Here is a 23,492-nt window from a genome sequence, read left to right as displayed (position 1 = left end):
AAATAAAAGCCAGATGTGAATGACTAGTTTCCTGAACCCCTTAACCAGTGTCTGGACGTCGGCGCTTCACAGAGAGAGACAGAGAGAGACAGACAGACAGACACACACACACACACAGAGAGCGGCACACCCACACACACACACACACACACAGAGAAAGAGAGACACACAGAGAAAGAGAGACACACAGAGAAAGCGAGAGAATGAGAGACACACACACTGAGAGAATGAGAGACAAAGAGAGAGTGCGACAGAGAGCGAAGAAGAGAGTGCGACAGAGAGAGCGAAGAAGAGTGCGACAGAGGGAGAGGGTGACAGAGAGAGGGAGAGGGTGACAGAGAGAGGGAGAGGGTGACAGAGAGAGGGCGACACAGGGAGAGGGCGACACAGGGAGAGGGTGACACAGGGAGACGGAGAGGGTGGGTCACATAGGGAGAGGGTGACACGGAGAGGGAGAGGGAGGGTGACACAGGGAGCAGGACAGGGTGACACAGGGAGAGGGTGACACAGGGAGAGGGTGAGAGGGAGAGGGTGACACAAGGAGAGGGTGACACAGGAAGAGGGAGAGGGTGACACAGGGAGAGGGTGACACAGGGAGAGGGTGACACAGGGAGAGGGTGACACAGGGAGAGGGTGACACAGGGAGAGGGTGACACAGGGAGAGGGAGAGAGGGTGACACACTCACAGACACCCACTCTCACTCAGACAAATTCACACTCACACACACACACAGTCTGTCACTCACACACACACACACACAGTCTGTAACTCACACACACAAACACTCACCCGCAATGCAGGGGGTCGTACATGGCAGCAGTGTGGCCTCAGCACGGCAGGAGGGCCTCTGCAAGGGGCCGCGCCCCCTCCAGAGGCGGACGCCGACGACGCAGTATTTCCTGATAGAATGGAGAAGAGCCGGTAGGGGATTTCCCCTGCTTAGAGCAGGGAGAGGCTCGGGTTAGGGGATTTCCCCTGCTTAGAGCAGGGAGAGGCTCGGGTTAGGGGATTTCCCCTGCTTAGAGCAGGGAGAGGCTCCGGTTAGGGGATTTCCCCTGCTTAGAGCAGGGAGAGGCTCCGGTTAGGGGATTTCCCCTGCTTAGAGCAGGGAGTCGAACCGGTTAGGGGATTTCCCCTGCTTAGAGCAGGGAGAGGCTCGGGTTAGGGGATTTCCCCTGCTTAGAGCAGGGAGAGGCACGCGTGGGGTGAGGGGGGAAGGAGGCCGGGAGAGATTGGTGTGAGGGGGGGGGGTGGTGGTGGATGGCCCGATGGGAGGGGGTGGTGGATGGCCCGATGGGAGGGGGTGGTGGATGGCCCGATGCGAGGGGGTGGTGGATGGCCCGATGGGAGGGGGGGTGGATGGCCCGATGGGAGGGGGTGGTGGATGGCCCGATGGGAGGGGGGGGTGGATGGCCCAATGGGAGGGGGTGGTGGATGGCCCGATGCGAGGGGGGGCGCATGGCCCGATGGGAGGGAGGGGGGGGGGTGACAGATGGCCCTGCAGGGGCCTGAGGCGTGGAAGGGGCTGGCTGCCGGAAGGGGGAGGAGTGGAAGCGCTGAGGAGGGAAAGTTGCTGAGAGAGCCGGAGGCGGGGTAATCTCCCCCAACAACATAAACCCGCCTCCGGCTTTTTTTTTCTTCTCCAGCGCGGGAAAAACAGCAGCGCGAGCGCGGGAAATTTAAAAAATACACGTGTGCTGCTTGGGCCAATATTTACTCGCCCGGGGGTTAAATCCACATGCCCCGGGCGTGTAAATGTATATAACTGTCGAACACTGGATATATATATATATATATATATATAGCAACTGTAAATATTACTGTATGCTCATTTGCATGTCTTAGACAGGTCTGCAACCCTGTCTTTCCCCATTGTCACCCAGCATACAGCGCTTCCACTGCAGCAAGGGATTCTGGGAAATGACATGCAAATGAGCACTCAGTGCCACCTTTTGTCTCAAGCTCGTAGTACACTTAGTTATTAGTATATATATACACTTAGTTATTAGTTAAGTTATGGTGAGTAAAAAAAGTGACAAAACCCATATATATATTGTGACATAGTCCAAAGATGTTAGGCAGCTTTCTGCCCCATTTTAGAGCAGAAAGTGCAGGAATAGTTACAAATGATCCGTTCCACAGCTTCCCATTACCTCAGGCAGCTGGATGGAAAATCCAGACCACAGATTACAATGGCTCTAGTTCTCCCTCACCTGCTCTTCTAATCACATGCACAGGTATTTAGAGCAGAGAGGTTTTGCATTTCACTCTCTCTCCTTAGAGCCTGGAGGCTGGGGGTATCGCTGCTCCCCTGTTTCCAGTTTCGGGGTTGACGGCCCCTCCAAGTATCACAGTACCAGAGGATTTGCCTGGACACGGGACCGAGTTCCCACCACGAACAGATAAGACCAAACAAATGTTTACTGCTGTTGCTAAAAGACTGTGCTGTATCTTGTGACCCTAAATGAGAGAGCATTGTTTTAAGCTGGGGAACCAGGTTAGTTGGCCAGCAGCTGTTAGAGAGACTGATTTTGATGTGTAGTTAGATCCCTGAAAGGGATAGGATTTTGTTTATATAATTTGGTTTCTTTTTACTTGAAATAACAGTGTGGGAAATACTGTAACAATGAAATGAGTGAACTGCTGAATGAAAGTATCTGAGTACCTCTAACCTACACATGTTAAAGCTGCAGTACCTTACTTGGATGAAAATAAAGCAGGCAGAAGCCTGAGTTAAGCAGCTTAATACTTTGCATGATCCTGTTTTTGTATTAAATAACCCTAGAAGACTGTGTCGGGAAGAACCCAGACAGACGTCAGCACTACAAAAGAGGGGCGTTTGTCACAATATATATATATAGCAAATGGAAATATTACTGTATGTTCATTTGCATGTCTTAGGCAGGTCTGCAACCCTGTCTTTCACCATTATCGCCCAGCACACAGCACTTCCACTGCAGCAAGGGATTCTGGGAAATGACATGCAAATGTGCACACGGTGCCACCCTTTGTCTCAAGCTCATATTAAACGAAGGGTTGAGCTTGAAACAAAGGGTGGCACTGTGTGCTCATTTGCATGTCATTTCCCAGAATCCCTTGCTGCAGTGGAAGGGATGTGTGCTGGGCGATAATGGTGAAAGACAGGGTTGCAGACCTGTCTAAGACATGAAAATGAACATACAGTAATATTTCCATTTGCTATATGCTTTACTGTGGAGGGTTTTTGTCCCTTTTTTTACCCACCATAACCTTAATAAATATATATATTTATATATATATAAATATAGCCTGCTGGCTCGCCTGCATGTGCATGAAATCGCACAGGCTTCAGCAGGCGCAATCGGGAGGCTAGGGGAGGCTGAGGGAGGCGGGGCAGTGGCGTCACTGGGCCAATCGCCCGCAACGCACCAACGTCACGGCGCCGACGTCATCGCCGTGACATTGACGCTTCTTCGCGCTGATTGGATGTTTTCAGCCGACAGCGCGCTGAAAAACAGCTTGGCTGTCGGCTGAAAAATCCAACCCCTCAGCACGCCTGCGGACGCTCGCGTGAGCCCCCTCTAAAGACATCCTCATTGAGGATGCCAAGGCTCAGCACGGAGCATCCGCACGTCTCAGCGCGTCTTCCCCTGCTATGGACGTGGCCTAATAGGTAGGGAGAACGTACAGAGACAGTAGGAGGGAGTTCTGGTAAGTGCGTCTGCAGGGGGCCAAGCTTTATGTATCGTGTATAGTATTAGCCACAGTACTACTCATATGCTTCTTTAAGCAAGTGTGTCTTAAGGCGGTTCTTAATATATAAACAAGAAACAGAAGCACACGCTCCATAGTGTAAAAAGTATTAAATGTTTAATACATAATGGAAGGGTAAAATATGCACTCACAAGAAGAGAGTAGAATAAAGCATTGCGAGATAAATTTGTGTCACCAGCCGGTATGCCTCTCAGTAGGAAAGGATCGGAAGTCCACTTATTCAGGTTCAAATTATTCCAAACTGTGCAGGCGTTTATGCCGATAAATAACTTGATCGCGTGGAACCGACCCAAGTGGGCTTGGTAGCAACAAATAAGAGTTCCAGAGAAGGAGGAACAAGAGCTGGCAGAAAAGAGCTGTAGCACTCCAAATGCTCAATACAGCTCTGCTCAACTCTGTTGAAATGATGACATCACTAACGTGCCCAACGGGTTTTGTCACACCAATCGCGACTTCTGAGGGGATAATCAAGTGTGGATAGACTTTATACTCCTGCTTCCAAGGGAATTAATAAGTGTTTTGGATTGGGTACGAAAAAATCTGGGCGTGTGTGTGTTATAAAGTTTGACATTTTAGGCGCCCGGGCGACCAGGGTTTTTTCTATCCCTGTGTGTGTATGTATGTATGTATGCATGTATACGCAAACATTACAATATTGGTTACAGAGATGGATAGATAGAAAAACATCTATGTGTTAAATAATGTATGCATATAAGTTACATCAAAGTGGTCCTAATACAAAATGTTTGTGCTCCACTGAAAAATAAATCCTGCACTCCAAGATATACAGTACATAAAGGGCAGTGCTCTGCTATTAGACACTTTCCGGCACTGGAAGACTGATCGTACTGCTCATACATTATTTTGCTATCCACTATCTGCCCCCATTGCTCTGTCACTTTGGGCAGAATAGACCTTATGCATAAGCCCTGGCCAATTCTGCAATTCTGATTTGATGTGTTGTTCATCTATGTTGACCTTTTATACCACAACCCCGAGAAGTGTCACTATTAACTATATAGCAGATGTGTGTAGCCATGCTCACTATTGCTTTACATTGCAGCTTGTCCTTTCTCAGATGCCATGCCAAATATTCAATGCTGCTTTAAACATTGTATGTTGATAAAGTACTGAGCAAATAATACAGAGGACAGTGACCCCCATGCTAAATTAGTTTTGGATAACTGTATATCCATCATGTCTAGTGCATTCCTTAGTTGTTTTCAATGTACAATATGCACTGTATTTAGTTACTGCACAAACAACATAAACAATAGCAATTATATGGACTTTTAAACACTACAAAGCACTTTTTAAAGTAATTTTGTTGAAGGCACAGAATAAAAGACAGGGAAATGTTTAAGTTGAATTGTGGCCTTCCGCTTACTTATTACAATTTATTTTTTTATTAATTTATTTTAAAAATCACCATTACTTTTTTTACCTTTCCTACTGAGCACATACGTATTTGAGAAATCCTATAGCAGTTTGGAATTTTGGACTGTTTTGTTGTAAACCAACTTCAGTTCTTCAAGAACATTGCCATGCATGAGCTTTCCTGACCCACACACATCTCTTCTACACTTGTACCCTATCAGTACGTATAAGAGTTATATCATTTTCTATACTATGCTAAAAGTTCCCCTTCCCTGTGGAATAAGTTGATGCTTTATAAATACCTTCCTTACTTTAAAAAGTGGGGAGATTTAATTAGAGGACCCTTATTCATGAGAATTAGGGAAACTAGGGAGTTATCCCAGCCCTAAATACAGATATCAGTATATGTGCTACTTATGATTTATATTTCTTTTGTTTCTACTTAACTAATAAACATTTATTTAAAATGAGTGGAGATGGATTTTCATCTCTTTTAGGATTATATTTCCAGTTAATAACGGAGTTTGAGTGCAATACTAATGGGATCTTTCCTCTTTTTGTCTTGTTAATTCAATTTTCAACTGGTATCGGTAGTTTGGAGGTTAGTGGCCCCTCCTCCCAGGGTTTAAGCTCACCCCTCCCCACTTTTTAAAGTAAGGAAGTGTTTTTCATTTTGCTGTATGGGCAGACTCACTGCAGTCATTCTCCCTCCAACAGAGGTAAAAGAGATGTTTCAGCAGTTTAGTGTTAGGACCTGCAAAATTCGGTTATGGCTTGACGCAGCTTGCAGGCTTATAACACTTTGGCCAAAGGGTTTAACTAAATTACCTTTATTCATGAGAGTATTATTATTGAAGTATTTAACTACAGTATATACTAATTACTATATATCTGTCAAACTGGATGTAGCATTGGGCTTTTCTGTCTTTTATTGTATACATTTGGCCACGCTCAGTAGCACTCCTTTTGATATATATATATATATATATATATATATATATATATATATATATATATATATATATATATATATAAAAATATATATATATATATATATATATAGATATACATATGTATATATATGTATATATATGTATAATGTGGTGGATTCTGGTGGATTCTGGGGTTAGAGCTTGCTGGGGTTGTGTGTTTGCTTTATAAATAATACATATTTTTTTTATTCTGTGCCATGTATTACTGGGGGTTTTCTCAGGTTTCCAGACATTTAAAATGTTATTAAACATTTCTTTGAAACATACGCTAAAAAATATTAAAAGGGTGTTGCGTGGCTGTGTCCTTTCACTAAATGTTTCTGAAGAATTTCAAATAATAAAGAAATGTGGGGGGGGGGGGGAGAGGTCTCTAGAATGCATTAAAGGGCTTGTTCAATTATTAACATCAACAAGGAATGTATGTTGTTTTAAAACCAATTAGGGCATGTGGGACCTAAAGATATTTGTATTTATTTATTCTGAAAAAACTAATAAATAAAACCAAACAGTGGCCAGCAGTACATTTTTGCTACTAAACAAATCACTAGAGAACCCTCAGCTGCGGTTTACATACTCTGTAATCTTGCCGCTGCAAGGGCCTTGTGTGAGCCTTAATCTATTTGCCAATCAAACATAAAAAGTAAGATCAAATAAAGCCCCACAGCCCTGAATCCCTCCCTCCATCCAAATGATCCTAAAGTGATGTATAATGCATCCTAGGCGGCCAAGTGCCATTTAATGAGGGATTAGAAAAAAAATATCAAAAGGAATGATAACGCCAAACCATGACCCCCTTTCATTTGGGGCCTAAAGTTGTTGATCCCAAGGGAAAAGAGGATAATTTGTCTCATGGGTACAACAAGCTTTGCACGCTCTCCAATGGCCCAGTAAGTACATGTGCCATGCTGGTTACAATTAACTAGTGAAGGAGCCCATTCTTCTATTCATTTATACAGGCTTCCTTTAGAACCAGCCCAAGCTGTGATCTGTGCTCCTGCCACAAGTTATGAACGCGTTTCACTAAGGAAGGCATTACACTGCAGACAGCTTCAGTTAATGAACTTTCTCAACAAACACTCTGTAAATGTCTAGGGGGAAAGTATGGGTGAATACAAAGACTATTCTTATTGTGACAACATTTATATGAAACACAAGGTTGTTTTCCATGGTCAGCCCCTTGTGACCAGATAAACATGTACAGGCAGTCCTCGTTTTACAACGCTTCGCTTTACAACGAATGGCTTATCCAACGCTATGCAATGCAGACCTATGTTCATTTTTACAACGCCAAAATGGCTTATCCAACGCTCTTACAACGCTTTGCAACGTTGTGTATGTGTATATATATATATACACATTCACATAAACAACGTTGCAAAGCGTCGTAAGAGCGTATATATATAATATTATACTATATAATATATTATTTATTATGTTAAATTATATAGTATATATACTGCATTATATATATAATATATATATGTGCTGCATGTCTTATTGCCTGAATAAAATATTTGGTGTATTTTAGTGTTAAAAATGCCTTCGGGAACGGAACCTTTCATTTAAACAGTGTTCCTATGGGAAAACGTGTTTCGCTTTACAACGTTTCGCTATCCAACGCCATTTTGAGTGACGCATTGTGTCGGATAACCGAGGACTGCCTGTACTGTATTTATATGCTTAAAACTCTCTCAAATGACATTCCATATTTCTCATGCTGGGACTGCAAAAAAGGACTTGACGTGTGTATATATATATATATATATATATATATATATATATATATATATATATATATATATATATATATATATGAACAACAAGAAAAGAAAGCGCCCGATCCTAGTGCAGCATGAAAAAATACAATTTAATAAAAATGAATAAAACCAACAAATGCGAACTCACAAACACAGGATAAATAAAAGCATATAATGAGTATACTCATTCGCCAACCGCCCACGATGTGCCTTGGATGGCGCGCCCTCTCTCTGTCTGGGTTTTCTCAGCTCTTCTGAACCGACATCCAGCAGGGGATACAGGAAACAGCTCACCACAATGTGACCCGGAAGTCCTCCACAATGTTAGTGTATTCCGGATGTGAGGTCTGCAGTCCGTGACCCCGCGATGCAGGGGCTGATCAGAGAAGTCTCTCTGCACTCCCAAAGGCAGTCCGTAATGAGGTGGGCAGTGAGGATGGAGTAGAATTGTATATCACAGTGTGACAGCAGCTGAAAAACGCTCTTCCCTACGCGTTTCTTCACATAAAGTGATTTCATAAAGGGGATCCTGATGAAATCACTTTATGTGAAGAAACGCGTAGGGAAGAGCGTTTTTCAGCTGCTGTCACACTGTGATATACAATTCTACTCCATCCTCACTGCCCACCTCATTACGGACTGCCTTTGGGAGTGCAGAGAGACTTCTCTGATCAGCCCCTGCATCGCGGGGTCACGGACTGCAGACCTCACATCCGGAATACACTAACATTGTGGAGGACTTCCGGGTCACATTGTGGTGAGCTGTTTCCTGTATCCCCTGCTGGATGTCGGTTCAGAAGAGCTGAGAAAACCCAGACAGAGAGAGGGCGCGCCATCCAAGGCACATCGTGGGCGGTTGGCGAATGAGTATACTCATTATATGCTTTTATTTATCCTGTGTTTGTGAGTTCGCATTTGTTGGTTTTATTCATTTTTATTAAATTGTATTTTTTCATGCTGCACTAGGATCGGGCGCTTTCTTTTCTTGTTGTTCACAGATTTCTGGGAGTTCGTTGGTCCTTGATGAGAGCAGCCAGATCCTAGCATGGACCCTTGGTTTGGTTGATATATTTTTATATTTTTCATATTTTTTCATTTTTATTTTTATTTTTGACACACTTAGGGGCCGATGCAGTAACTTGCGAGAAGGCTGAATTTGGCTGTTTTATTGCGAGATTGGCATGTAGTATGCAGTTGATGGCGGTATGTGTGCGAGTTACCTGAAAAACGGCATATGCAATTGTTGCCGGAAATCAAGCGCTGGCGGGGTGGCGAGAATGGCTATTTCGCCATATTAAGCAGCACGCAGAATGCAGTAGATGCCGAGTAAGATCTCGGGGGTGCGCGGGAGAAACTCCTTGCGAGAAAAGCGCCAAAAAGCTGCGGCACCAACATGCAGGCGAGAGCTGAACATTTCAGCTGCTAGTGACATTGTTGTGTCATTGTACTGTTGCTGCTGGCAGCGCAGCTTCAATTGTATTACATGTCATTCAGAACCTGTTACATGTGTTGTTTATAATAAAATACATTATTAATGTTAGCCAAAGGTGTCTGTCTTGTGAATGACAAGAAGCAGGTATGTTCCTAAAACTATCTATTGAGGGACAGCGCTGTGAAAGCCTTGCTAATGTCACTAGCAGCAAGAAACACACTGCTGTGAGTAACAGAATGTAAGGTCAAACTATCATGAGGTGATTTTTTCATGTTCAAAAGTTGCCGCCAAATTCTTCTTCAATACAGATACATGACGTCATCCCCCTCTTGCTGCATGCACCGGTTACAGTACACACAGCAACTCACTGAAATGTACTGTAAGCTTTGCAACAGAGTCCAACACACAGACACAAATGTACATGAAATGTCACAAGACACATGCACACATGTATCACCTCTTCACGTGTCAAAGAACAGAAGACACAACTGTAGCACTGCACCAGGTATGTTTCCAAAAGTATCTAATGAGGGACAGCAGTAAAAGGTTTGCTAATGTCAGTATCAGCAAGACCGTCACTACCGTGAGTAACTGAAAGCTTTAAGCAAGAAGGAGTTTTTTTTTATTTATGTGCAGAGGTTGACGCCACATTCAAGTGAAATAAGGATACATGCAGTCATCCGCCACTGACTGCAGGAACTCGCAACATGTGCAACTCACCATTGTATCTCACAATCGCTATTTACTGCATTTAGCGGCAAATTCCCGCCAAACACAGGAGATTTAAGCGCGCTGCCGACACACACATATCGCAAGTTACTGCATCGGCCCCATAGTGTCATTTTTTTCGTATTTTTCCATTCATCATTATTTAGTATCATCCAGGAGGGATTCATTAGTGCAGTAGTCATAACCACCAACACATGCCATTTTATTATATTTGTATTGTTCACTGGCATATATTTGTGTTCACAGCAGCTTTTTAAACATTGGCACTCAGCATTTTATTATAACATATTGCATGTATTTTTATTAGTGTGAGTCAATCATCCATATTATTGTTGCATTCACCCTTGCCATTCACCTTTGCTATATCCACTTAATACAATCAATTGGTAATCAGTCTGAGTTTACACCTGAGGAGCGCAGTCTATTCTTTGTTTGTTATATATATATATATATATATATAAACACACACCACCAACATTTTGGCAATTTTTTTGCCTGCAATACTTCACTGCTAGTGGCTGTGCTGAAATGTACCTATTTAAAGATAAATATATATGAACATTACAGATTTATTTATATTTTATTTATAAAAAATGTTTTACCAGGAAGTAATACATTGAGAGTTACCTCTCGTTTTCAAGTATGTCCTGGGCACAGATGGTTAAATGCTTCAACAATATGTTTTACCCCCCAAAAAATGCATGCAAACATAGAAAAAATATATTTAATTCTAGTCATACGGTACTGTAAGTAAACTAGTGACACTAAGTATCGTCACCAAGCAATTGAGAGCCAACTACTTTTCACTAATATAGTAATAGGATGAGTTCAGCTGACAGTAAGGAAACAAATTACTGTATATCAAACCAGAAGTCATGCTTGTACTGTTATTAAAATACTGGTTTTGTTCATGATGCAATATGCATAAGATGCAATATGGTTTTTATGTTAGGCTACAATTCTCTATGCTTCAATTAATACAAACGTCAGAGAGCAACTAATCTCAGCAAATAGTTTATTGCCCTGCTAAATCCAAGTCATCTGCGTGTCATGGTGAATTTAAAATTCGTTCCACAAGCATTTGTATTTATTAATTTATTTTCAAATAGGACTCAAATGAGCTTTTTAAAGATACAAACAAGAATGTGTGGACAATCATACTATTTAAGGTCCAATTTACATCATTCTTCAGAAGTAACTGAAAGTAATTGGTAAGCCCTTCTCCTATAGATCTTTATCAGTGGTGTGGTCTACATATGGCTTGTATTACAGGAGTAGAGTGGGTGAGGGGCAGAGGTTGAAGGGAAGAAAGCACACAGACATTTCACTGGAACCTGTTACTTTTTCATACAACTGAAAACCAAGTACAGTTATAGTCTCTCCTTCCAATTAACATCAAAAAAATAATCAAAAACAACACAGCTAACTCTGTAATCTGCTGTGTGCTAAAAGGAGAAACATAAAAAAAAAAAAAACAGAAATGTAGGTTAGCGTAAGATAAATCAACCAGTGAATAATTGTACAATGTTAGGAAACTAAGCATTGAGTGCTATGGTCCTTTGAATCCTTTAAGCACAATATATTTCAATTTAGCAGCCTATGCCATACTTTATCCGATGAAAGAGCAGACAGACATTTAGTAATAGCACACAAAGCATCCACATCTACTGTAGACTAAATTCTGTCATTGTTTTTAATGGCTGTCTAGATGTTTCTGATACACTGCAGTCAATAATCAACAGTTTGTTCAGAATATTGATAGCATCCAAGGATTTATTTCAATGCCATATAGTGTATTATACAAAATCTACTCACATATATTCATAAAACATGCAGTCTTTTTTCATCCTCACTTTGACCTTCACTGCTGAGACCATGTCTGTCTTCCCTTTGCATCACAAGGTCACACTGGACTTGCAGGTTTCAAGGCTGAGATGGTTTGAATGGTCGAAGCCAAACAGTGAATAGAAAATGTTGCCAGCAATCTCAGTTAAAGTAAAAACAAATATTTCATACAATGCATGTCTTATATTGCACTGGGCTTCTTGGGTTATGTACAGGCATACCCCGCATTAACGTACGCAATGGGACCGGAGCATGTATGTAAAGTGAAAATGTACTTAAAGTGAAGCACTCCCTTTTTCCCACTTTTGATGCATGTACTGTACTGCAATTGTCATATACGTGCATAACTGATGTAAATAACGCGTTTGTAACAGGCTCTATAGTCTCCCCGCTTGCACACAGCTTCGGTACAGGTAGGGAGCTGGTATTGCTGTTCAGGACGTACTGACAGGCACATGCGTGAGCTGGCGTTTGCCTATTGAGCGAAATGTACTTACTCGCGAGTGTACTTAAAGTGAGTGTCCTTAAAGCGGGGTATGCCTGTATGTACATTATCTGAAATAGCAGCCTGTCAAGTGCCAGTGAAAAGCTGTTTTAATGTTCACAATGATTTGTCACTTTCAACTATTTCTAACCAATTCAAAAATCCTCTTTAGATACTCTCCATGAAGTAATGCTTCACTTTACTCTTTGACTCTCTTTCAATAACGTACAATCCCCTCTGTTTGCATGGCTGTAACAAGGTCACCCAAAGGGGTTCAAGCCACTTTTCCTACATTTTATAGCAGGTAACTGTGAAGTTTGACGACATTCATTGAATCTGCATGTCTGACAAGTGAAGAATGAACGACTAAAAAAAACTCAATCAAACTTTTTTTTTAATACAACTGAAATTATGAATATTAAATAAATGTGACCTGCCAATTATGCCTAAAATGTCACAAGATGTTGTGGGTGACACAGTTTTTATGCCGAGGTAGCACAGAACAGCCGTTCCACAGTGCGAGTTCCCTAAAGAAGAATTATGACCAATAAATGATGACTGTTTCAGCCACAAGTTACATTTAAAATGAACATTTGTGGCCCAAACATGCTATAGTTCTGGAGCAAAGCAGTTTACGCTGAAAGTTTCATAGAGGACAACCTGAGCACCCTGATTACCTTTATAGCAAAGGTAAGTATGATACTGGCTTCAGCCAGATTTTAATTGCACTACTCACATAAGCTCATGCTTTATTTAACCCCTTCAGGGATTTAACACTTTTTTTTGCACTAGTCCATGGGACAATTATTACATATATATACAGTATAGTGTAGGTACCTGCATTAAACGGGTTGCCTTGACGTGGCATGCAGGCTTACAAATGCTTTGGCCAAAGGGTTTAACCAAATACCCCTTTTCATGAGAATATTATTATATCTTAGCCTAATTGGTAGGAGCGCAGGAATCGTTCTTTTTATTTTTCTATATGTAAGGCCTATCTTTTTACCTGCAGCAAACTTCTATAGGGAGGAGCGCGGTATTATGTACAGTTTCTCACAAGTTACATTTAAAATGAACATTTGTGGCCCAAACATGCTATAGCTCTGGAGCAAAGCAGTTTACGCTGAAAGTTTCATAGAGGACAACCTGAGGCCAACGACAACTTTTATAGGGAACATGTGTCAAAAAATATTTGGGAATTTCAATTAACATAAAAAATGGATTATGGAATACCCAACACAACATTGAAGTAATCCAGCCAGTAGGGGAGAATATGGTTTTGTACTGAAGGTAATTGGATAAACTCAACATGTAAGTATCTATGAAACTACGCGGCTCTGACAATGAAACAGGAGTCTGTGCCTTTAGCATTTTCCGGTTTCTAGGGACGAGATACTGTAGCAGTAAGTTAGTTGACATCAGCTGATTTGCATGTACTTCTTGGTAGTCTGTGTGTGATAGGATGTTACAACTTTAAAACATGCAAGCGCCAACAAGTGGAGTTACTCAGATGCATTCAAAAGAAGCGATCACCTGACGGGAATGCTTTATTGCACAACTTACAGGGCTATGAGCTAATCATTAGCAACTCTTTCATGTTAACTCATTAAAGACAGAAACAAATATGCGTTTCTGCCCTCATATAATTTCATCTATAGAAGGGGCTTTTTGATCTTGAAAGCTTACGTACAACAACAAGAAATCAAGGCAATCCAATAACAGGAATGATAGCTTACAAAAACATCTAACAATGTCTATCAAACAGCTTGAACTTTACTGCTCTCACCTGCCTACCTGTATACTGAGCAAACAAGTGGCAGGTGACATTTTCCATAGGAAATCATTATGTTGTTACACTTATTCTACAAAAAATGTAAAACTGGTGAAATAAAGTCATATTTTAAACAAAGCACATAGTCCATTCACGTGCCACAAAAAAAACTGATAAATATGCAATTCTCTATAGGATCAAATTGTACTAATGACAATAAAATTAATTTTGTTTAAACAGGGTTATTTTTCAATTTTAGCCAGCAAAATAGGGCGCACAATGCACATTATTAAATAATGATGACAACTCTCAAAATGCCCCTTATTTTGAATTAAAACGGGGACTCTGAGTGGGACAAAGGGGTGTAATTAGCAAACCAATTTGTTTTACGCATTATTAGGAAATCTGATTAACTCACAGATCTCCCCTTTTTAAATACCATTTAAAAAAGAGAATTAGATGAAGGTGTATAAGGAACACCGAAATGCGGACCTGAATAAAGTAAGAATCCTTTATTAATACAAATTACCATAAAATAAGGATAGCATAACCTACACTACATTTTATATTGCCTGAACAATGTTTACAAATATGTCAAGGATTAGACTTTCAAAAATAATTTCAAAATACTTGTTGGATTTATCAATGACCTAGTATCAACCTATAAAACATATATGTGTCACTAGTTCATTTTGGTAATAAGTACGACTGAACCTTTACGAAGCATAAATGAAACGTAATCTAAAATACTTCAGGAACACATAATGAAATGCATCGGAAAGACCTATGGAAAACTAGTCCGTTTTAGAAATGCTGAAAGTTAACTACTACTGCTTCATATTGTATTTGTGATTGATTGGTAAATAAATGTCAATAATCCATTGCATCAACATTATTTCATGCAGTGTGGTATTCAGTGCCCATTAAATGTACATTTGATACATCAATAGATTCTTTAAAGTAACTTTCAACAATAAAAACAATGAATGCATGATTTCTGTCAACTCAGCTTCTGCAGGATTCTCACTGATAAGTCCAAGTAAGAAATGTTTTGGAAAAGAAAGCAGAAAGCACTAATTCTGCCAAACTGGTCGATCTTCTATCTATTGTCCATGGTTCCTTAAAACAAAGAATCCCCCTAATCGGCCTGAGATACTGAACAGTCTTCTTTGTCCATGGGTGGAAATGTGGATAAAGAAAAAAAAAGCTTATGGATAATACATTGGAGTAAACCAAAGGCAATAGAACCAGAGTATCTAAATTCATATCAAAGTCGTGTTAATAGATGCCATATGATTACAAAGACCACATGTTAGGGTAGCAAAGTTTTAGAGTGGAAAGACTTGGTTATTTTCTTTTCATTACCAATTGCTTACACTATGGACAATGTAATATCCATTAATAAAAGGCATGTGGTGATATCCATCTAGCTCTTTGAAACTTAGCTGGTATTTCTCCCTATCCTGTCCTCACATAAAAAGGACAAGCGTGCAAGTCTGGCAGATTAACATCTTTGACAAGTGTGGCAACTGAACCCCTTGCAAAGGTGCATTTCATAGCATTGGCTGCTTTTGTAGATTGTAGACACGGTAACCTATGAGCAAGAAATATGAAACAAGACTATTGAGACGCTCAATAATGAATCACAATATTTTTGCATTGATGTTGTGCCCTAACGCTCACCTTGAAATGGTAATTTAATTATAGGGAGTTTCCAGTACCGTTAAATTCATAACCCAATGCACCATTTTGTCAGTTTCAAATCCAGAAGTTTAACCTTTCATGATGTCCCGAAGTGAACTGTGACAAAGATGGATCCTTAACCTGTACAGTGTGGGTAGGGGGACGAGACGGAGGATAAAAGTATTGCTGGATAGCGCATTATAGGCCTTTATATAAAGTATAAGTGGTTAAGAGAGTAAACCTATGACTCATATATTGATTGACAGGCAAAGAGTGCAGATCTGGAGAATCTTTTAGTTGTATTCTTCACAAACTCGTCAACTAAGGGCTGAAAAGTGAGCTACATTTTCGTGTTTGGACTTTGTGTGATGAACTTAGACTGTAAGCTCCTCGGAGCAGGGACTCCTCTTCCTTAATGTCTAAAGCACTTATTCCCATGATCTGTTATTTATATTATCTGTTATTTATTGGATTACCACATGTATTACTGCTGTGAAGCGCTATGTACATTAATGGCACTATATAAATAAAGACATACAATACAATACAATACAACTTAAAAAAATAAAGGCAATTTTTAAAAGTACTCTTCTCTCTGCCAAACACGTGTCTCATCTATCTCCATGGTCTGAAAAGCCTTGCATGCACAGCCTTCAGCCACTAAGGTACCCCTCACAGGAAATCCAAAAGTTGTTCAAAGGAAATACCAGACCTCTCCATGTGAAACCAGGCACTTGGCCATCCCCTTGTTTCACACACACAGTAGATGTGGATGTGTGTGTGTGTATATTTCTGAACAGCAAATGTGTGTGTTTACAAAACACAAGCCAGCTCTTGAAACCAAGTCAAATCAGGAAAACGTTGCCATTCACACAAAAGGCAGAAAGGTGCAGGGAGATTTACAAACAAAACAGCTTTGCATAGTGTTAAGACAAGTAAACAAACCTTCAAATCCTACCTCACTGACGGTAAAACCAGCACTGTATCTTTGTGCTCTTTGAACATGAATATAGTGAATCAAAAGCCCTGCACTTCAGCGGTTCATTTTAAATACACTTTGCGCATTAACTGTGACTATTTTCCATGTCATTTTCCCTTTTCCTTGAGAAAAAAAACCCCCCAGGAAAGTCGAAGGCAACAGGAATTGGGTTAAATTTTCAGGAGACCACCTAGAATTCAGGAAAGGTTGACAATACTGTATACAATAGGTCTATGTTTATTGTAGTTACACATTACTATACAGTGCACCATTTCCCCCCTAAGCACTGGAGCTTGGTATGACTGGGTGAACCAAACAAAGTATAGTGTACATACAGGGATCAAACACAGACTACAAAGGTAGACTCACCTACACTACATCCATGGGAGCACATCTAGAACTGTGATCATCTGTGATCATCTGTGATCATTAGAAAGTCACTTTACTGTATAAACATCTGCGACCAGGAGTTTTTATTGCTGACCCTACAAAAGCACACGTTTTCCCAGCGTATTATACTTCGTACAGTGGGTACAAGAAAGCAGGGGGGTAATAAGTTTACAATAGTGAGAAACAGACAAAGCACTCTATGTGCTAAAGTAAAGTTAAATTATCTGCCAACACTTCATTTCCACAACAATACTAGTTAACTGACAAAGGGGAAAAAAATACTAACAAGAAAACCCCAGCAGATCTGAACTCACCTCAGTAAAGAAGTTATCCATTGTCTGAGTATTCCAGCCTCAGGGAGTCTAGTTTAGAGCAGGGTCTAGGCAAAGCATGTGCTAAATTGTATGTGCAAAGTCCCAGGGATGTATTGTATTTCTGCTTTTAAAAATATATAGGGTTTTAAAAATATATCTGCTTTGAATCCATTTCTTTTTTTTTTCTGGAAGGCACCAATGTTCAGCAGGACACCTTCATCCACATCCAGAACCTTTGTCCTGTAAAGTATTCTCACATCTGCAATTAGCTGTTGTGGGACAGCTGCTGGCACATGCTTTCTTAGGCACAGGAAAAACAGGTTGACTGCAATATAAAGATCCACAGGCAAAAGAGAGAGACCTATCTTCAGTTTGGTTTCCAAGAACTGCAGATTGAGTGCAGGCTGCTTTACAGGACAAGTAGAAACTCACAGAGCTCTGTCACTGTGTTGCTGACTCTCTCTGCTCTGACTGCATTGTACACAACACAGTCCCGTCCTGACTGAATCCTGCTGCTGGAAGCCTGGCCCTCTACAGTCACAGTATCTCCTTAAATCCCTCCCACAGAGGGAACAACCTCCACCAATCCTTACTACTTTGTGTTTCTCCTTACTGCTTTTATTTAGCTATTCTTGCAGTACAATACATGTATGGATACAGATGCTGAAGTTATTGTCTAAACGCTTTCTTTTACTTCCAGAGGGGTCAACAACACGTTGCAAAGAGTTTAAGAATAAGAGACCGTTAAAGTCTTCCTTTAATAATAATAATAATAATAATAATAATAGTAATAAGATATATAATTAATGTCCATGTTGTGTCTTTATGATTTTCTTTTAAAGGCTTTTGAACAATTGGGTGCTAGAATGTTATTCTGACATAGAACTATTGTTATACTCCAATGCAATGGAGTTTTTTTTTTCTGTGACAAAACTAGTGCTATTTTGTGCCCCAGTTTTGCAGCCGGAAGATTTTTAAACATAACTCCCTCAGTATCAGTGTTATTGTGTGGGCATTGTCAAATAAAGTAGAACACTATAGGCGCAACGAGTCTCTCCCACTAAGAGATTATTTTACTTTTTAAACCCTATATGGTTTCAAGGTTAATATTTATTTGTGTATTCCTGTATTTATTTAGTTATTTATTTATTTATTTATTTATTTATTTATATATGTTAAGATAAACACAACATAAAGAGGCATGTGTACCAAAGTCTCTCAGCTGCAAAACTAGAGCTAAGCTGTAATGAAATTGAAAATACAGCACCAGATTTAACAAACCAAAAAATACCATTGCTTACCATAGAATATTGTTTTCTAAAATCTAGGGGAGATTTTTGTCTTTGTTTTGCAGCTGTAAGGTTTTGATACATAGCTCCCACAGGCCTCTTTAACTTTTTTTGCTTCCAGATATGGCTATTAATGTCCTTAACACATTTTTGACAGTTGTGTGTTATTATTTATTTATGTATTTGCTATCGTCTGTATCTCTAAATGTGTATGACAATATTTTTACTATTATGTGATCTGTTTGATCTAAAAAAAGTACTAATTCACCAGTGGGGCAGTATTTTTTTTTTATATATAAAGAAAACAAAAAAGAAACACTTGGTTGACATCTGTTCCGTAAGCAGGGAGCTGATGTTAATGTTTCAGAAAAGAAACTAAAGAATAAAAAAAACAACAACAACAATATAAGTGGGAAATATGGATTGACGTTGTGTAATTATTGTCACAGCTTATAGGTAAGGGGGAGATGGATGCTCCAACCGTGGGAAAGCTTTGTCCAGTAATCAATAAATCTTGAAGGGCCCCAAATAGACTGTAGCGGAGTGGGTATATTTCCAAATGGCCTGTGAGTCACCAATATTAACCAAGATCAATAGTATTAGGAGGAAGCGTAAAAATGCTAAAGTCACCTCACATACAACTCATGTAAATGATCAAGGTAGAGGTACTCATCTATAATTGGTCATAAAGAATAATTATAAGATTCTTACCCATTCCTGTAGTCTCTGGTGGTCCACTTGTGGCGTGTCAGCCGTAGGAATAGAAGATCCAGAGCAAAGAAAAAAGGAGAACAGCGCACTGCCAGGGAGTCAGGTGGTGAAAAGTAATATTCCTATTTATTCAGCACACAGCCAATAAAAGCATCACCCCAGGAGGGGAACAAAGATCCTCCTACGTGTTTCGGACGGGTAGGTCCTTTATCAAGGAGTATAGTCACAGCTTGCAGGACTTTTAGAGGTTGCCAGACGGGGGGCCTTGGGCAGCACGTAAGAATACCACGCTTATTGTTATATACGATAGGTTGAAATGTACTTAATAAGGAACATAAATTAATGTTCCATACTTCTTTCTGTTCCCTGTTTTTTTTTTTTTTTTAAATACGTTCTTGAAAATATGTTTTTGATACTTATGACCAGATCAGTTTTTGGAGGACTCAGGCCTAGAAGGTGATATGGATCCCTGCCCCCTGCCCTGAGAGGTTGAAGTACTAAGTGGGGGAGGAGGGAGTGGGGGGGGGGGGGCAAATCTGCACCGGACAGGCCTGGACACAGTAATAATTTTATTGTCCACTCTGGTAGCTGCTGCGTGAACCCACTGCTTTCGGGGCTACTGGGTTGTATTGTATTGTATGTCTTTATTTATATAGCGCCATTAATGTACATAGCGCTTCACAGTAGTAATACACGTGGTAATCAAATAAATAGCAGATAATATAAATAACAGATCATGGGAATAAATGCTTTAGACATATATTGTAACATTAAGGAAGAGGAGTCCATGCTCTGATGAGCTTACAGTCTAATTGGTAGGTAGGGAGAACGTACAGAGACAGTAGGAGGGAGTTCTGGTAAGTGCATCTGCAGGGGGCTAAGCTTTATATCATGTGTCCAGTATTATCCACAGTGCTATTCATATGCTTGTTTAAGCAAGTGTGTCTTAAGGTGGGTCTTTGGGGTTCCCCCAAATACCTTTTTTCTTGCCCGCAACGCTACCTCATTGAGTGGGTCGGCATGGAAAGTAATTTAGGGTGTTCCCCACACCCGCTCCCCCTACCTTATTTACCCCCTAGGAATAGCTAAGCATTTTTTCATTCCCTTCTCTCTGACTCCCACATTTTTTCATTCCCTTCTCTCTACCCCCCACTCTGACTGACTCCACCGAAAAAGACTTACCTGGAACTCTATCAATTATGATGGCAAGTGCTTGGTTAGATCAAAATGCCCAGGTTTGCCTAGAAAATACAGTACTATCAGATTACAAAGATGTAAGGAAAGAAATCAGACTAAACCCATCATGACTAGCCCATTTCCCATAAAACTTATCTTTATGAATGTTAAGGGCCTTAACTCAAACAAAAAAACATCGATTAGCACTCTCAGAATTTAAGAGAATACAGGGTGATATAATTTTTATACATGTAGCCATGTCTGGTTTTGGCTACCAGTCTGCCCTCCCTGTCATGTAAGCCCTGGTAACAGTGCAGGCAGTGACAGGACCAATCCTGGGTTTTTCCCACAGAAGCAGCTCCCTTGAATGACAGGGAAGGCTGGAGGCCTAACGTATTCAGTGTATGCTGTAAGCAACTTAAAGAATAAAGTGATCATGTGTTCAATTATTCTCCTGTCTGAGTCTGCAATCTATCAGGGGGAGTGGGGTGAGTTCTCCTGCAGGAATTACATTCATATCTGCTGGAGCCTGGAGGAGATGGAGGCGCTGTACCCAAAGAGATAAAGACCGGTAATGTACCCCAAAAGCCTGTCATGTTCTCCCCAACAACACCGGCGGAGACTCAGATCTACTGTGAGCCAGCAGGTATGTACCACCATGTAATGGCAGAATCTCCCAGAGGGTCGGGGAAACACCGTTACATACAGGAGACCCACTTTGATGTGTAGGAACCCCCAAATACATTTAGGGGACTTTTCCAGTGGCATTCTTCACATTATTCCATTGCAAGAGAAGAGGGGTAGCCATTCTAGTTAAAAAAAAGATGTTCCCTTCCAAGTGCATAAAGTAACGAGAACTAAAGGGGGGAGATAAATAGCAGTAATGTTTCTACTGGCAGGTATAGATGTCAATCTAATTAACATATATACATCAAATGAGCAACAAGTAGAAATCTTGAGAGAGGTCCTTGAGACCTTGGGAGAACAAACCCAGTACCCTCTAATTGTGGGAGGAGACCTCAATATAGTTTTAAATCCAGACATAGACAAATCAAAGACACCAGGATGACCACACACAAACACAGTGGTAAATAATAATTTAGAAACCTACTGAAAGAGTTCTCACTAGTGGATACATGGCGAGGTAAACATCAAGGACAAAGAGATTATACCTTTTACGCAGGCTCACCTGGCTGGTGGAGTGGCACAAGCCTCAATAGGGTTAATAACATGGTCAGACCATGTGAACACTTAAGACCCCATTTAATCATCAGAGACCTCAACAAAGAAGGCTAAAGGACTCAGTCTAAATTTCCCTGAGGTAGATACTAAAAACAACACTGGGTGACTATTTGGAAATCAACAAGGGATCAGTGAATTCAGAGGCATCCTTATGGGAGCCCCATAAAGTTACAATTAAAGGCACCCTTATATATATAGCCTCATATAGGGTAAAAAAACAAAACAAAGATTGAGGCCTTAACCATGGATATTACAGTATAAGACTAGAGCAAGAACACAATAAAGATCCTGTCAAAAATATCCATAGGTGACTAACACTGATGAGCAGGGCCGTCAACAGAAATCATGGGGCCCAGGACAAATAAAAGGAGCAGGGCCCTCCCCCAACCCATAGCACACATACCACGGAATTTTTTTTTAGCGCACAACTTTTACTTAACCCCCAATACATCTACAAATATACACCACTCCCCCCCAATACAGCTACAAATATACCCCACTCCCCCCCAATACATCTACAAATATACCCCACTCCCCCCCAATACAGCTACAAATATACCCCACTCCCCCCCATACAGCTACAAATATACCCCACTCCCCTCCAATACATCTACAAATATACCCCACTCCCCCCCAATACAGCTACAAATATACCCCACTCCCCCCCAATACATCTACAAATATACCCCACTCCCCCCAATACATCTACAAATATAACCAACTCCCTCCGATACATCTACAGATATACCCCACTCCCCCCGATACTTCTACAAATATACCCCACTCCCCCGACGGTGGCTGCAGGGGAGGGGGGCGGTGTGCCAGTGACTGCAGGGGGGTGGCTGCATGGGGGGGTGGCTGCGGGGATGGTGGCAGTGCTGCGGGGGGGGGCGGTGACTGTGGGGGCTCGCGGTGCTGCGGGGGGGCAGCACTGTCTGCAGTGCTGCGGGGGCGGGCTGGCGGCTGGCAGGACTGTGGGGGGCCGTTAGCTGGCAGGACTGCAGGGGGGGCCGTGGCTGGCGGGACTGCAGGGGGGGGCAGTGGCTGCGAACTGTGGGGGGAGGCGGTGGCTGGCGGGACACGGGGGCGGTGGCAGGGTCCCGGTTGCTGTTACTTGAGGTGGGGGGGGGGGCAGTGGCTGGTGGGGGCCCGGCAGCTGGCGGTGCTGCGGGGGGTGTGCCGGTGGCTGGCGAGACTGCGGTGGGGGGGGGGGGGTGGCTGGCTGGGTCCTGGCGGCTGGCGGTGTTGCAGGGGGGACCGCTGGCTGGCGGGGTCCCAGCGTGGGGGGAAGCGATGGCTTGCGTGGGCCCGGCGGCAGGTCATAGCAGTTGCCGCCGGCCCCGCTGCGGGCACCTGTCTGTCTCACACTGGCTGCTCACGCACGTGACGTGCCTCCCTCTCACGCCAGCGCACCGGAAGCTTACCCCAGCTGACTTCCGGCGCTGCCGAGAGACCCGGCACCGGGTTCAGCCTTTTTTTTTTTATTAACTGGCCCGGCCGTGCAGGGGTCCCGGGCAGCCAGGCCCCCTGACCCACAGGGCCTTGGACGCCAACACCGGCAGTCCCC

At 41.8% G+C, this 23,492-nt stretch overlaps 1 protein-coding gene across 1 annotated transcript in view; it reads right to left on the bottom strand.

The window, feature by feature from the left end:
* Positions 1-18,010, bottom strand: part of MYO10 (myosin X) — a 258,726-nt gene extending 240,716 nt beyond the window's left edge. The window contains exon 1 of the mRNA XM_075585926.1: positions 17,508-18,010. Within this exon, the coding sequence (XP_075442041.1) occupies positions 17,508-17,528 (21 nt within the window). The 5' untranslated portion in view covers positions 17,529-18,010. The remainder of the gene's footprint in view (positions 1-17,507) is intronic.
* Positions 18,011-23,492: the final 5,482 nt, after the last annotated feature.

Source organism: Ascaphus truei, chromosome 2 (assembly GCF_040206685.1).
Source record: "Ascaphus truei isolate aAscTru1 chromosome 2, aAscTru1.hap1, whole genome shotgun sequence".
NCBI lineage: Eukaryota > Metazoa > Chordata > Amphibia > Anura > Ascaphidae > Ascaphus > Ascaphus truei.
This window is presented reverse-complemented; position numbering and strand designations above follow the sequence as displayed.